The sequence below is a fragment of the Pagrus pagrus genome, assembly GCF_965226575.1.
Source record: "Pagrus pagrus genome assembly, contig: HAP1_SCAFFOLD_464, whole genome shotgun sequence".
NCBI lineage: Eukaryota > Metazoa > Chordata > Actinopteri > Spariformes > Sparidae > Pagrus > Pagrus pagrus.
Genome location: NW_028175003.1, coordinates 12,501 through 27,500, shown reverse-complemented (window position 1 = coordinate 27,500; position 15,000 = coordinate 12,501). Strand labels below are relative to the sequence as shown.

At 45.2% G+C, this 15,000-nt stretch overlaps 2 protein-coding genes across 2 annotated transcripts in view; both read left to right on the top strand.

Annotated features, from left to right (window-relative positions):
- LOC311254140 (kunitz-type protease inhibitor 1-like) overlaps window positions 1–6,067 on the top strand; it is a 6,918-nt gene extending 851 nt beyond the window's left edge. The window contains exons 2-10 of the mRNA XM_084384541.1: window positions 555–715; window positions 835–976; window positions 4,239–4,409; window positions 4,505–4,537; window positions 4,637–4,765; window positions 4,858–4,908; window positions 4,999–5,169; window positions 5,325–5,387; window positions 5,474–6,067. Of these exons, the coding sequence (XP_084240667.1) occupies window positions 555–715; window positions 835–976; window positions 4,239–4,409; window positions 4,505–4,537; window positions 4,637–4,765; window positions 4,858–4,908; window positions 4,999–5,169; window positions 5,325–5,387; window positions 5,474–5,655 (1,103 nt within the window). The 3' untranslated portion in view covers window positions 5,656–6,067. The remainder of the gene's footprint in view (window positions 1–554; window positions 716–834; window positions 977–4,238; window positions 4,410–4,504; window positions 4,538–4,636; window positions 4,766–4,857; window positions 4,909–4,998; window positions 5,170–5,324; window positions 5,388–5,473) is intronic.
- Window positions 6,068–7,785: 1,718 nt separating this feature from the next.
- LOC311254139 (pleckstrin homology domain-containing family G member 3-like) overlaps window positions 7,786–15,000 on the top strand; it is a gene marked incomplete at its 3' end in the record, with an annotated part of 17,214 nt that continues 9,999 nt past the window's right edge. Inside the window, exons 1-2 of the mRNA XM_084384540.1 lie at window positions 7,786–7,890; window positions 11,370–11,422. Of these exons, the coding sequence (XP_084240666.1) occupies window positions 11,374–11,422 (49 nt within the window). The remainder of the gene's footprint in view (window positions 7,891–11,369; window positions 11,423–15,000) is intronic.

Sequence of the window (15,000 nt, the reverse complement as noted above, 5' to 3'; positions counted from 1 at the left end):
ACGCAGACGCAGTGCAAGTTCATCTATTTATTTTTTTTTACTTTGTAACGGAAATATTTAAAATGTAGTGAAGTAAATTACTTCCAAGTAAAAGTAAAATTACTGATTTGAAAAATTACTCAAAAAAGTACAAGTACACAAAAAAACTACTCAATTACAGTAACGAGAGTAAATGTAACTCGTTACTTTCCACCCCTGGTCATCACTGTGACATCACTGTGACATCACTGTGTGTCATCACTGTGACATCACTGTGTGACATCACTGTGACATCACTAACATCACTGTGACATCAGTGTAACATCACTGTGACATCACTGTGTGACATCACTGTGTGACATCACTGTGTGACATCACTGTGTGACATCACTGTGTGGCATCACTGTGACATCACTGTGACATCACTGTGACATCAGTGCTGTGTGTTGTTATGTTACCGTCTCACTGAACACAAAAGAGAAACAAGAGAAACAATAAGTTTGATGATGTCACACACCGTCGTCAAAAAATACAAAATACATAAATAAAGAAATGTGACATCACTGTGTCTCCAGGTGACCAGGCTCCGCCCATCGCCATCGCAGGTCGTGATGTCGTCGTTCAGCCCGGAAAGACGGTGACGCTCAGCGGCATCGAGAGCCTGGCGCTGGGCGACGCCGCCATCACAGACTACCAGTGGAGTCTGCTGAGCGGAGATGACGGCATCAAGATAGAGGTAAGAACTGCTGAGTTACAGGGGGCGGGGCTTAACACAGGTACAGGTGAATTCAGCCTGCGTGTCCGTCCGTGTCCATAAAGTCCTAAATCAAGTTTTTTCTGAATGTGGTTCTGCAGAAGACGGATCTACCGGACCAGGTGAGACTCTCCAACCTGCAGCCGGGCAAGTACGTCTTCCAGCTGACCGTCACCGACTCCAACGACCAATCACACGCCACCAAGGTCACCGTCCTCGTCCTCAGCCCGGAGCAGTCCAGCTGTGAGTGCTCATGGGAAACGTAGTCCACGTTATTGACAGGTTATTGATCAGATAGAACAGAGTCAGTGGAGTGTTTGTGTTCAGTGTTTCTCACTGATGATCCAGATCCACTCAGACCGGTCCGACTGGAATACCTGCCACACACACACACACACACACACACACACACACACACACACCCTGAGGCCTCATGTCAGTTTCAGGTTGTAAATCTGTTGAGCAACATGTGACCGTCTGTGAATACTGCGTTACCATGTTTACCAGACACACCCTGTGCTGTGGGTTAATGTGTATGAAGACAGAGGAGTACCGTTGGCAGTACAGTGTGTACTGTCGGTACTGTTAGCAGTACAGTGTGTACTGTTGGCAGTACAGTGTGTACTGTCGGTACTGTTAGCAGTACAGTGTGTACTGTTGGCAGTACAGTGTGTACTGTCGGTACTGTTAGCAGTACAGTGTGTACTGTTGGCAGTACAGTGTGAACTGTTGGCAGCACAGTGTGTACTGTCGGTACTGTTGGCAGTACAGTGTGTACTGTCGTTACTGTTAGCAGTACAGTGTGTACTGTCGGTACTGTTGGCAGTACAGTGTGTACTGTCGGTACTGTTAGCAGTACAGTGTGTACTGTTAGCAGCACAGTGTGTACTGTTAGCAGTACAGTGTGTACTGTTGGCAGTACAGTGTGTACTGTCGGTACTGTTGGCAGTACAGTGTGTACTGTTGGTACTGTTGGCAGTACAGTGTGTACTGTCGGTACTGTTGGCAGTACAGTGTGTACTGTCGGTACTGTTAGCAGTACAGTGTGTACTGTTAGCAGTACAGCGTGTACTGTTGGCAGCACAGTGTGTACTGTTAGCAGTACAGTGTGTACTGTTGGCAGCACAGTGTGTGCTGTCGGTACTGTTAGCAGTACAGTGTGTACTGTTGGCAGCACAGTGTGTACTGTTAGCAGTACAGTGTGTACTGTTGGCAGCACAGTGTGTGCTGTCGGTACTGTTAGCAGTACAGTGTGTACTGTTGGCAGCACAGTGTGTACTGTTAGCAGTACAGTGTGTACTGTTGGCAGTACAGTGTGTACTGTTAGCAGCACAGTGTGTACTGTTGGCAGTACAGTGTGTACTGTCGGTACTGTTGGCAGTACAGTGTGTACTGTCGGTACTGTTGGCAGCACAGTGTGTGCTGTCGGTACTGTTAGCAGTACAGTGTGTACTGTTGGCAGCACAGTGTGTACTGTTAGCAGTACAGTGTGTACTGTTGGCAGAACAGTGTGTACTGTTAGCAGCACAGTGTGTACTGTTGGCAGTACAGTGTGTACTGTCGGTACTGTTGGCAGTACAGTGTGTACTGTCGGTACTGTTGGCAGTACAGTGTGTACTGTTAGCAGTACAGTGTGTAGTGTTAGCAGCACAGTGTGTACTGTTGGCAGTACAGTGTGTACTGTTGGCAGTACAGTGTGTACTGTTAGCAGTACAGTGTGTACTGTTGGCAGTACAGTGTGTACTGTCGGTACTGTTGGCAGTACAGTGTGTACTGTCGGTACTGTTAGCAGTACAGTGTGTACTGTCGGTACTGTTGGCAGTACAGTGTGTACTGTCGGTACTGTTAGCAGTACAGTGTGTACTGTTGGCAGCACAGTGTGTACTGTTAGCAGTACAGTGTGTACTGTTGGCAGCACAGTGTGTACTGTCAGTACTGTTGGCAGTACAGTGTGTACTGTCGGTACTGTTAGCAGTACAGTGTGTACTGTCGGTACTGTTGGCAGTACAGTGTGTACTGTCGGTACTGTTAGCAGTACAGTGTGTACTGTTGGCAGTACAGTGTGTACTGTTAGCAGCACAGTGTGTACTGTTGGCAGTACAGTGTGTACTGTTGGCAGTACAGTGTGTACTGTTAGCAGTACAGTGTGTACTGTTGGCAGTACAGTGTGTACTGTCGGTACTGTTGGCAGTACAGTGTGTACTGTCGGTACTGTTAGCAGTACAGTGTGTACTGTCGGTACTGTTGGCAGTACAGTGTGTACTGTCGGTACTGTTAGGAGTACAGTGTGTACTGTTAGCAGTACAGCGTGTACTGTTGGCAGCACAGTGTGTACTGTTAGCAGTACAGTGTGTACTGTTGGCAGCACAGTGTGTACTGTCGGTACTGTTAGCAGTACAGTGTGTACTGTTGGCAGCACAGTGTGTACTGTTGGCAGTAGTGTGTACTGTTGGCAGTACAGTGTGTACTGTCGGTACTGTTAGCAGTACAGTGTGTACTGTTGGCAGCACAGTGTGTACTGTTGGCAGTACAGTGTGTACTGTTTGGCAGTAGTGTGTACTGTTGGCAGTACAGTGTGTACTGTTTGGCAGTAGTGTGTACTGTTGGCAGCACAGTGTGTACTGTTTGGCAGTAGTGTGTACTGTTGGCAGCACAGTGTGTACTGTTGGCAGTACAGTGTGTACTGTTAGCAGTACAGTGTGTACTGTTTGGCAGTAGTGTGTACTGTTGGCAGCACAGTGTGTACTGTTGGCAGTACAGTGTGTACGGTCGGTACTGTCCATTACATGTGTTCAGACTCTGTTCTGTTTCCTGTTATGTCTCTTCTCTGTGTGCAGTGCATTGTGGGAGAATAATGTCCACACTGATGTTGTGATCATATTTAATCCAGTCACACTCAGTGTGTGTGTGTGTGTGTGTGTGTGTGTGTGTGTGTGTGCAGCCTGACACACACGCTGAAACTGAATAAATATAAAATCAACACGTCACATTTAATGAATCTTTAACGTTGAGTTACAAAATGTGACCAGTTATTTACTGTCAGTGTTAAATTTACATTTAATTCAGTTAAATGTTTTATTATTAATTAATAAGTTATTGTTTAGATTTGTGATGTTGACTGTTTGAGTCGTCTGTAACTGAAGTAATTATACTTTAATTTTCAATAATTTAATATAATTGTACTGTATATTTCTGCTCTGTCATCACATTATTATCATATTATATGAGACTAGAAGCTTCATCAGCACCGGCTGCTGTCACTGAAGTCTTCGTCATCTGAACGAGCTGCAGCCATCGATCAGCTGATCGGTTTATTGATCGCTCAGATGTTTTTCTGGTTAATATTCTCAGACAGAACGAGGTGATGACATCACACATCAAGTTCCGACTCAGTGTTAAAATGATTTTTATGAAATGTCTTTATACAAACGTGTTGGGAGCTCTTAGCCGAGTCTGTTGTCTGTGTGACCCGTGGTTCTGGTCCTGACCGCCTCCTCTCTCTCAGTGTTCTGTCGGGCTGCGGTGAAGGTCGGCCCGTGTCGCGCCGCCTTTCCTCGCTGGCGTTACGAAGCCGAGACGGGCGACTGTGAGCAGTTTGTGTTCGGAGGCTGTAAACCAAACAACAACAACTTCCTGTCCAAGAACGAGTGTGTGTCTGCCTGCAGCGGAGTCACAGGTCACACACACACACACACACACACACACACACACACACACACACGCACTCCTGTTGTGTCTCTACAGATGATGTTGTTGTCTTTTTGTCCACAGTGTCGACGGAGAGGAGCAGCCTGCCTGCTGGTGGTCAGTCCCATAATGCACCTCTTCATATTAGCTCAGTAAAGTAATGTGTAGGATGTAAGGAACAAACGTGTGTGTGTGTGTGTGTGTGTGTGTGTTCAGAGGAGTGTGACGCGGCGTGTGGTCCTGCTCAGCTGATCTGTGATAACGGCTGCTGTGTGGACAGAAGTCTGGAGTGTGACGGCGTGAAGCACTGCAGCGATGGGTCGGATGAGGTCCACTGCACCAACCGTAATACACACACACACACACACACATACACATGCACACACACACACACACACACATCCTCCAGCAGTGACCTTCCTCTTCCTCCTCCTCAGTGAATCAGACCTTCACCCGCCTGTTGAACATCGATGTGAACCAGAAGAAAGGTCAGCTGTTAAATCTCTTCATCTCTGAGCACCTGTTGGCTCTGGATGCTAACGTGCTACATGCTAACAATGATTTCACCCCCCCCCCAGCTCGGTGTGCCGAGCCCCCCCACACCGGACCGTGTCGGGCCGGCTTCACCCGCTGGTACTACGACCCCATGAACGGGAAGTGCTTCACCTTCACCTTCGGCGGCTGTGAGGCCAACGCAAACAACTTCGAGGACCAGGAGACGTGCAGCGAGGCGTGTCGCGGAGTCACTGGTACCACACACACTCACACACACACACACACACACACACACACAGACTCCATGTTTCTACTCAAAGACACAAAGAAGTTCATGTAGCTCAAACAGAGCGTGACCCGTGTGTGTGTGTGTGTGTGTGTGTGTGCGTGCGTGCGTGCGTGTGTGTAGAGAACAGTGTGTATTTCAAAGGGCTGTTTGATCGTTATGAGACTGAAGAAGAGAGCGACTCAGGTGAGAACTTCACCTTCACACTGAACTTTATTTACATTTCACACACAAGATGGCCGACAGGAAGTGACCTCACTGTCCCTCCTCAGGTAACATAGCTCTGGCTGTCCTCCTGTCTGTGGCCATCTTGGCTCTGCTGGCGATCCTCACCTACTGCTTCCTCAAGTCCAGGAAGGAGCGCTCCCATAGGCCCGTCGCCACAGGCCCCGCCCACGTGACGCTGTCGGAGCAGGACACGCTCGTTTACAACCGCACCACCAAACCCATATGACATCATCACCACACCTGCATGACATCGTGGCCAGCTGCTGTCTGACATGTTGGTTTATTCCTGTGCAGTGTCTCTCAGCTTCCTGTGGTCCAGGAGCTGAAGATGTCTCCTCCTCGTCCTCACCGGTGTTGAGGATTGTTGTCGGTGCTTCTCCCTGTTGGCCGAAGTGTAAATGAAACAAGCCAAGTTGAGTTTTATTTGATGAAAAGTCTCGAGTCTTCATATTCATATCAGCAGTGTGTGAGCATGCTGTTACAGTGTGTTGGGTTTCATTGTGTTGAATTATTTATGAAGTGTGTGTTTGTTTCCAGCTGTAAATATGAAGTGTGTGTCGTTTGAATCATCTCAGGTCGTTAATATCAAAATGTTTTTAATCTTCAGTTTGTTAATAAAGTCTCTGATACAAACACAACACGGTGTTCTGAAGCGTCTGTGACGACCCAGGAACCAGAACCAGAACTTTAACTCGATTTATTATCAGACAGAGTGATCGGTGAGTTTAGTGGATGTTTGATCAACAGTTTGATTTTCAGGTTAAAGAGTGAAGAAGCTGTCGAGGCGTCGCATGTTTCTGACAGGCTGCAACTCGTCTGATGAGTCAGCAGCTTCAAACTGGTTTCATGTTTACTGACTGAGTCTGTGTCAGTCACACACACGCACACACACACACACGCACACACACACACACACACACACACATTACTTCACAGCTTTAGGTTAATTAAAGTGTTTGATTTTATTACAACTAAAGTTTCATGTGAAGTTTTGAGTCAAAGTGAACAAATGAAATAAATCAGTTAATGCAGATTTATACATAAACATGTTTTTATTATTAAAGTGATAAAACTAATGAATAATTTATTCACACTTTACATTAAATCATGTGACTGTCAGTGTGTCAGCTGACTGTGGAGCTCTGCTGCCCTCCAGTGGACAAAAACACGAGAGTGCACCTTTAAATGTACATTAAATATTCACATATAATCAATCAATTAAAGGTGTAGTTGGTAATGTTGGAGAGCTAGCAAGATCCTCCTCTAAGCTCCGCCCCCTTCTCCCCCTCCCGTCAGTGCTCAGTCCAAAGCCCCGCCCCCACAAACTTGAACGTGCATCAGACAGTCCGTCAGCAGGGCAGAGGAGAGCCGTTAGCATTGGGCTAATACAAGCTACACAAGTAGCTAAGTTGGCTAACGTTACATATCTCATGAAAATAACAAATCCCCCCGAAGCAAAACAAATAATTACCTGTCCAACAGGAAGACAGCAGCCTCTGCATCACTGCTGGAGCTACTGTAGCTGCATGTCCTCTGCCACTGTTCTCCTGCTAACTGCGCTAACTCTTCTTCTTCTGCTGTTTTATGGCTGTTGGCAAACAGCTGTTAGGTGCATTACCGCCACCTTCTGACCTGGAGTGGATCTCCTGCTAACTCCATATGCAGCGTGCTGAATATATCCGGCAACACGTGACACGTGATGAGTGCGCGCAGGGAGGAGGGGGGGACAGAGGGGGGGGCAGGCAGGACGAGACATGAAGGCATCTGATTGGTTCCTTCAACTCGGACCGAGAGGCAGGGATTGGTCAGTCTTTACAGGCCTGCAGCTGCCACAGAGGGCTGATTTATTCCAGTCCTTCTGAACACATTATGTTGGACTACTGTCAGGGTGGAGGGACCGTTTCACCCAGTACAACAAGTGTTTCTGAACAGGATTACCAGCTATACCTTTAATGAAAACTGATCCATGGTGTCAGAGTATTGCTCAGGTAAAGGTGGAGGTAACCCACATGAAGAGTACTCGAGTAATACATACTGCACATTCAGCTCTGACGCAGCATGTAATCTGTAAAGTAACTAGTAACTGAAGTAGTGGAGTAAAAAGTACATTTGAGATGTGATGGAGTATAAAGGTGCATTAAATGAAAATACTCGAGTACCTGGGTTGTACTTAAGTACAGTACTTGAGTAAATGTACTCAGTTACATTCCAACAGTGCCTCATGTCCTGTGTTCTCACAGCGCCCCCTGCTGGTTCTCAGGAGACTGAACAACCTCAACGTCCTGCTTTTAAATGACGCGCATGCGCAGAGTGTAGCAGCAGCGGCAGCGGTGCTGCAGACAGACAGAGACAGAGACAGAGACAGACAGGTAGACACACACAGACACACACACACACACAGACAGGCAGGTCTGCTGTGACTGAACGGAAGATTCAAACTGTTGAAGTCCAAGTTGACGAGGTGAGTTCAGACACACACACACACACACACGCACACTTTAACACGGACAGAAAACACACTTTAAAGTGTGTGTGTGTGTGTGTGTGTGTGTGTGTGTGTGTGTGTGTGGACACGGAAGTGTTTTAATCTGCTTCACTTTCCGCCTCAACATGTTTAAAGTCACTGAGTTCTGATGGTTCTGATGGTTCTGATGGTTCTGATTTCTCAGTTTCATTAAATCAAACCGTCACAAACACGTAAAGGATCGTTCTGTGCGCCTGTGGCTGCACTGTAGGTGGGGTTTCTGATACAGAACTCCTTAAGGAAAACTTGTCATTTAAGGAATGCGTGCGTGTCTGACAAATGACCTGCTTCCTGTTTCATAACTTAATGATTGTTACATTCAGACGGAATCGATGTTTAATTCGGCATCAACGTTAGACACAAGACAGCACTTATTTTTCGTTTATTTAAACTTTGGTCGGTTTGTTCTGCAGTCGTTCGCCACCAAAACACGCCCTTCCAGCGGCAGCGAGCCAGCGCTGAGGAGGGAAGCAAGCCTGAACTCTGTCTTTGATTTGCTCCGATTAGAAGCTGCCTGTTGAAATATGTTGTGCCGAACCGAAACTTGGGTTTAACCGATTCAGAGAAGCCTGATGGTTCTGATCAATGATGAGTGTAACTTTGATGAAAAGCAGAAGAACTTTAAATTAGCTATTGTTAAACGGATGTTCGCTGAGGAATAAAGATGCTTCAGAGAAGAGAACTGTGGCTGCTTGTTCTGTCTGAACCTGACTGTTGTCTGCTCAGTGACGTCACAGAGCGGTGGTTACCACGGCAACCTGACCTGGAACCCCGCCAGTTTGATTGATCAGTCCATTGACAGGCAATTAATCAGAGTATTGATCTGAAACAGTCAGAGTGAGTCGGACCTGCGTTCTGTCTCGTGTCCAGCAGGAGGCGACGGCACCGGTTTCAAAAAGGTCAGATTGAATGTAAGCTTATGAGAAAATGAGTAGTAAACAAACTAATGAGGGAGGTCGTGTGGGTTTATCTGTGGTGTAAATACTAAATGAACTGTCCCACAATGCATTTCACCAGGAAGTGTTCTCGTCCTGTTCGTGACTGACAGCTGACACTAGTTGGACAATTTTTAATACTCAGATTTGTTATTTATTGTTTGTAAATAAAAATAGCAAACTGTTCATACTTACACTGTTCATATTGTAAATACTATGTATATACGAGTTGATTCTACTTCTTATCTTCTTATTATATTGTTTATTTTTTACTTTTTATTATTGTTTAGTGTGACACTGTCCTTTGGCTGCTGTGGCTCAGAAATGTCCACATTTGCGGGACAAATAAAGGAATTCTGATTCTGATTCTGACGTTGATGAAATATTAAATATCACGCGTCATGTCAACGCAGCAGACAGGAAGTGTAACGGCACAGTAGGCTAACACAGCGAGCTAATGCTAGTTAACGTTAAAGGGACTGCAGACTGCTCTCATCCAGCCACTATCGCCCCCTGCTGGTCGGAGGATGACCTCATTAACTGGACACTTGCAGCTGATTGGTTGCTCATCAGAACATCCTGACACTCTTCCCTCTGTGTTAATTGTGTAAACTTTATCTCAGCGACCCGTCCTGATGTTCTGATGAGGTGTGAAACAAACTGCAGCCTCACGTTCTCCTGACTGTTCTCATTAGTCAGAACCTGACTCGGTTTGTCAGCTGGTTCCTGCTGATTGGACAATAAATGACCTCAGAGGTGATAAAGAAGAACCAGTAAACAGGACCGTATGAAGTCCAGTCTGATTGTTTCACACGAACATGAATCAGATCAATATACAACATATAAACACAACACGTATTACAGACTGTGATGACATCACCAGTCAGTGTTTCTGTGTATCTGTACACTGATGTGAGTCGTTTCAGTCAACACCTGGTCGTCAGGTGTGATACCAGTGTGTGTGTGTGTGTGTGTATGTGTGTGTGTGAGAGGCGGTCAGTCCGGTTCTTCAGCACTGACCTCAGCCGTCACAGAAGCTTTTGTTTGTGTTTTGCCCTCATGGTCGTCTGTCAGGCGCAGACAGGATCAGGTGACTGAACGGGTTCTTTACGTTCATGTTGACGAGTCAAGAAACCCAGTTTGTCTCTGAAACAGTCAGATTGTTTGGTTCTGATGGAGACGATGGTTCAGGTGCAGAAAATCAGAGAACGGATCAGCAGACACACACAACTCTGATGTGTCACAGTGACAGCACGTCTATGTGCTGACTGAGCAGCTGCAGTGTCCCTGAACGCATCACCACCTTCACCTCACATCAGCTGCAGTGTCCCTGAACGCATCACCACCTTCTCCTCACATCAGCTGCAGAGGACGAAAACACTGTTAATGTCTCCTGTCCTGTGATACAAGGACACACACAGTGTGTGTGTGTGTGTGTGTGTGTGTGTGTTTGTGTGTGGAGGAAGAATCTGTTGACCGTGTTGTGTTATTGACAGTGTTGTGTTATTGACCGTGTTGTGTTATTGATGGTGTTGTGTTATTGACCGTGTTGTGTTATTGACCGTGTTGTTATTGACCGTGTTGTGTTACTGACCATGTTGTGTTATTGACCGTGTTGTGTTATTGACCGTATTGTTATTGACCGTATTGTCATTGACCGTGTTGTTATTGACCGTGTTGTGTTATTGACCGTGTTGTTATTGACCGTGTTGTGTTACTGACTGTGTTGTGTTATTGACCGTATTGTTATTGACCGTATTGTCATTGACCGTGTTGTCATTGACCGTGTTGTTATTGACCGTGTTGTTATTGACCGTGTTGTGTTATTGACCGTGTTGTGTTATTGACCGTGTTGTGTTATTGACCGTGTTGTTGCGGCTGTAGCTCAGGAGGTAGAGCGGGTCGTCTAGTGATCGGAAGGTCACTGGTTCGAATCCCGGCTCCCCCCAGTTACATGTCGAAGCATCCTTGAGCAAGATACTGAACCCCAAATTGCTCCTGATGAGCAGCTGGCGCCTTGCATGGCAGCCTCCGGCATCAGTGTATGAATGTGTGTGTGAATGGGTGAATGTGGCATGTATTGTAAAGCGCTTTGAGCTGTCCGAGAGGACTGGAAAAGCGCTATATAAATGCAGACCATTTACCATTTACCATTGACCGTGTTGTTATTGACCGTGTTGTTATTGTTATTGACCGTGTTGTTATTGTTATTGACCGTGTTGTGTTATTGACCGTGTTGTGTTATTGACCGTATTGTTATTGACCGTATTGTTATTGACCGTGTTGTTATTGACCGTGTTGTGTTATTGACCGTGTTGTGTTATTGACCGTGTTGTTATTGACCGTGTTGTTATTGATGGTGTTGTGTTATTGATCGTGTATCACGCAGCAGATAATCAGATGATATTGATGGAGCATGTGAAGTCCTCTGACTGTCTTGATGATGAGCTGATGATGAGTATTGATCTTGTGTCCTGACAGTGTGATGCCTGAAGGATCTCTCAGCTCCGTTGATGACGTCCCCATGGATGAAGGTAAGAAGCTCTTCATTGACTCCTCCTCTTCCTCGTGTCTTCAGCACAGCTTGTTTTGTGTTTTACGAGCACAGAGAACACATCGTCAGTGTATTGATGATCAGTTAGGTAACAGATGAACCTGATCGATCAGTTCACGTGTTGATCTCATCAGAGTCTGACACCTCCTGACGACGTCAATGAACAGAAATGTGAGCTTCTGCTGTTGCCATGGTAACCAACGTCCTAATCAGAAGTCAAACTCTTTCAGTCAGACAGACAGACAGGCAGACAGTCAGAGAGACAGACAGACAGACAGGCAGTCAGACAGACAGACAGACAGTCAGTGTTGACATCGTCGTTGTGTTTCCTGTTGTAGAAACATGACGTTGTGCGTCAGCTTCCTGATGTGACTGAACTGTGTGTGACTAACAGAACAAGTCCAGGTGCAGTTAGTGAGTTCAGGTTGGAACCATCAGCAGCAGTTTTACTGTGATGACATCACTGTGTTGTGTTTAGCATGCTAACCAGCTAGCCCCATCCTGGTCCAGTGTAAACACTGTCTGTTTGAAGTTTGATGTTATTTTTGACCTCACATGTTTCGGGCTCTCTGATTGGTTGTTCCAGCTTCAGTATAAATGTTTGATTTGAGGTTGTCAGTTTGAAACCTGACGAGACGTTCAACTCTGTGAGCTGACACACCTGATCAATCAGTATTAGCTCAGTTCGTCTGTGATGTCACTGAGTACACAGGTGTATGTGTAACCGTGGTAACCAGTCATCCTTCACTCAGTGAATCACTTCCTGTATAAACTGTCAGAAACAGAAAGTAGAACATTTAACCTCAGATGCTTTCATACTGTTCATAATATTTTACCTCCATATCTTTACTTTGCTGCAGTTTGACGTCTGGTACTTTCACTACACCGAGTATTTGTTCATGTAATCGCTCAGTATTTAAACACATTGATCAGGGTGTGACAGCAGCTCTGCACATGAAGCCTCCCACACTCATCTTCACAGTCAGCAGGGGGCGTCTCGCTCCCTGCTGACTCACACTGAGGCTAATTGGATTAAGTCCCGCCTCCTCCTGACAGAGCTGCAGGTACACACTGTCAGACACCTGAACACACTCAGACAACTCAATACACTCGGACCTGAACGGACCTGAACAGACCTACACGGACCTGAACGGACCTGGTTCCAGACTCTTTTTGAGCTGTGTTTAAGGTAAACTGGGATTTTACAGCTTCTACAGCAGAACACATTCTGAACAAATGCAAATAAATGTAGTAGAATTATTTGGAGTATTCAGTGAATACATGCACAGTGCAGTAAAAAGTACTGTAAAGTCATACTGAAGAGTAAAGATATGGTGTTGAAATATTACTTTGGTAAAAGTGAAATTTAATGTACTGAAGTATCAAAAGTAAAAGTAAATGATACATGTGTTTGGCTCTGATGCAGCAAGTAATCTGTAAAGTAACTAGTAACTAAAGTTAAGTATGTCAACATGGTACCTAAGTACAGTTCTTGAGTGAATGTGCTTAGTTACTTAGAATCAGCAGGAGTTCATGTGAAGAAATAGCTGAATGTCTAACTGATCAATGACCCGATAAGCTAATCACTGACCTTTCATGTATCTGCAGCAGCCAATCACAGGGCTTCATGTAGGACAGTTAGGACACAGTGAAGACACATGCTGCTTAAATGTAGTGTTTTTTGTGTGAAGTTTGGTTGGTGGTCACCCTGCAGCTTCACTGTGATGTCTGTTTATGACGGCCCCAAGGATTATGGGTAGTGTAGTCTATAGAGTCAGAGGCTCCACCCACCACACCTGGATCGTCCATGTGTATCTGTGTGTGTGTCTGTGTGCGTGTTTGTGTCACTTGAAGCTAATCTCAGGTCACATGACCAAACTGTCATGTGGAAACCAGCTGACTTTAATTGTGTTACATAACAACCATCTGTATACTGGTGTGTGTTTGTTTACACTGGTGTGTGTTTGTTTACACTGGTGTATGTTTGTTGATACTGTTGTGTTTGTTTGTTTACACTGGTGTGTGTTTGTTTACACTGGTTTGTGTTTGTTTATACTGGTGTGTGTTTGTTTACACTGGTGTATGTTTGTTGATACTGGTGTGTTTGTTTGTTTACACTGGTGTGTGTTTGTTTACACTGGCCGTGTTGTTTGTGTTTGTTTACACTGGTTTGTGTTTGTTTATACTGGTGTGAACGTTTGTTTACACTGGTGTGTTTGTTTGTTTACACTGGTTTGTGTTTGTTGATACTGGTGTGAACGTTTGTTTACACTGGTGTGTTTGTTTGTTTACACTGGTGTGTGTTTGTTTACACTGGTTTGTGTTTGTTTACACTGGTTTGTGTTTGTTTATACTGGTGTGAACGTTTGTTTACACTGGTGTGAACGTTTGTTTACACTGGTGTGTACGTTTGTTTACACTGGTGTGTTTGTTTGTTTACACTGGAGTGTGTTTGTTAACACTGAGGGATATTACACAAAACCAAGATAAGGGATTAAGCCGGGATATGTTGGTCATCCTGGCTGAATTCAGCCTCAAGTTGGTTGCATGAAAGCAGGTCAAACTTAACCCGGCCCAGTTACTATGGTGATTTATTCTCTGCAGCTAGCCTGCTCCAGACCAGGCTAACAGCCGGGCTAACAGCCGGGCTAACAGCCAGGCTAACAGCCAGGCTAACAGCCAGGCTAACATTAATCCTGGTGCTTCACATGTATTTCCACCGTCAGTCCTGTGAGGAGTTGATGTGTTTTACAGCATGTCCATGGTCTTTCTAAGTGTGTTGCACCATTTGAATTATCCTGCGTTAAAATATTACATGTTGTCATTTCATTTAAATCTGTTGGCTGTTTGTAATTGCAACAGTCTTTGTATTGATTCAAGTGGTCGTATTATTACTCGGGCCAAGTGTTATGTTGCTGTGCTAATGAAGACTTGTCAAACGTTACTGTTTGCTGTGTGTGTGCATTTTGTTCAGCATTGGTGGTTATCTTTTAAATTTTCTTCACATTCATGAAGCAGGGAGGACACCACAGTGTTTTCTAGTTGAATTTCTTTTTAATTCAGCAGTCCTCATGTGTCTCGGTTGCTTGGATCCTGGAATAGAGAGAGCAAAAGCAACAGATATTCAAACACAGTATTGCAGTTATGGTTACTGTGGGCACTGAAATACTCACTTCTCTTTCTAGTTTCTGGATTTCCAGGTCCAGTTTCCTGAGTGTCCGGCGTTTAATCTCATTTTTTTATTGTTTTATCTTAACGTCTGCCAGCTCGTCTGTCTCTCCAGGTGCTTTGCGTAAAGTCTTCTGACAGTTTGTGAAGTCTGTAAAAGAAATGTCAGTTAGCGCAGCAGGATTTGTGCATAACGTCGACTTATTGTAGCCAATACTCACAATGTGACCAGGCTGCTGAGGAGACTGCAGCATCTGGGTCCTGTTACACATGTATTTTCTATTAGCACCACATCACTGACTTCACATCCTTTGTGGACTAAATAAGCAGCATGTTTCCATCAAACTGACACACCTGAAGCCTTCTGGAGTCCAGCGACAGTCTCCTCAT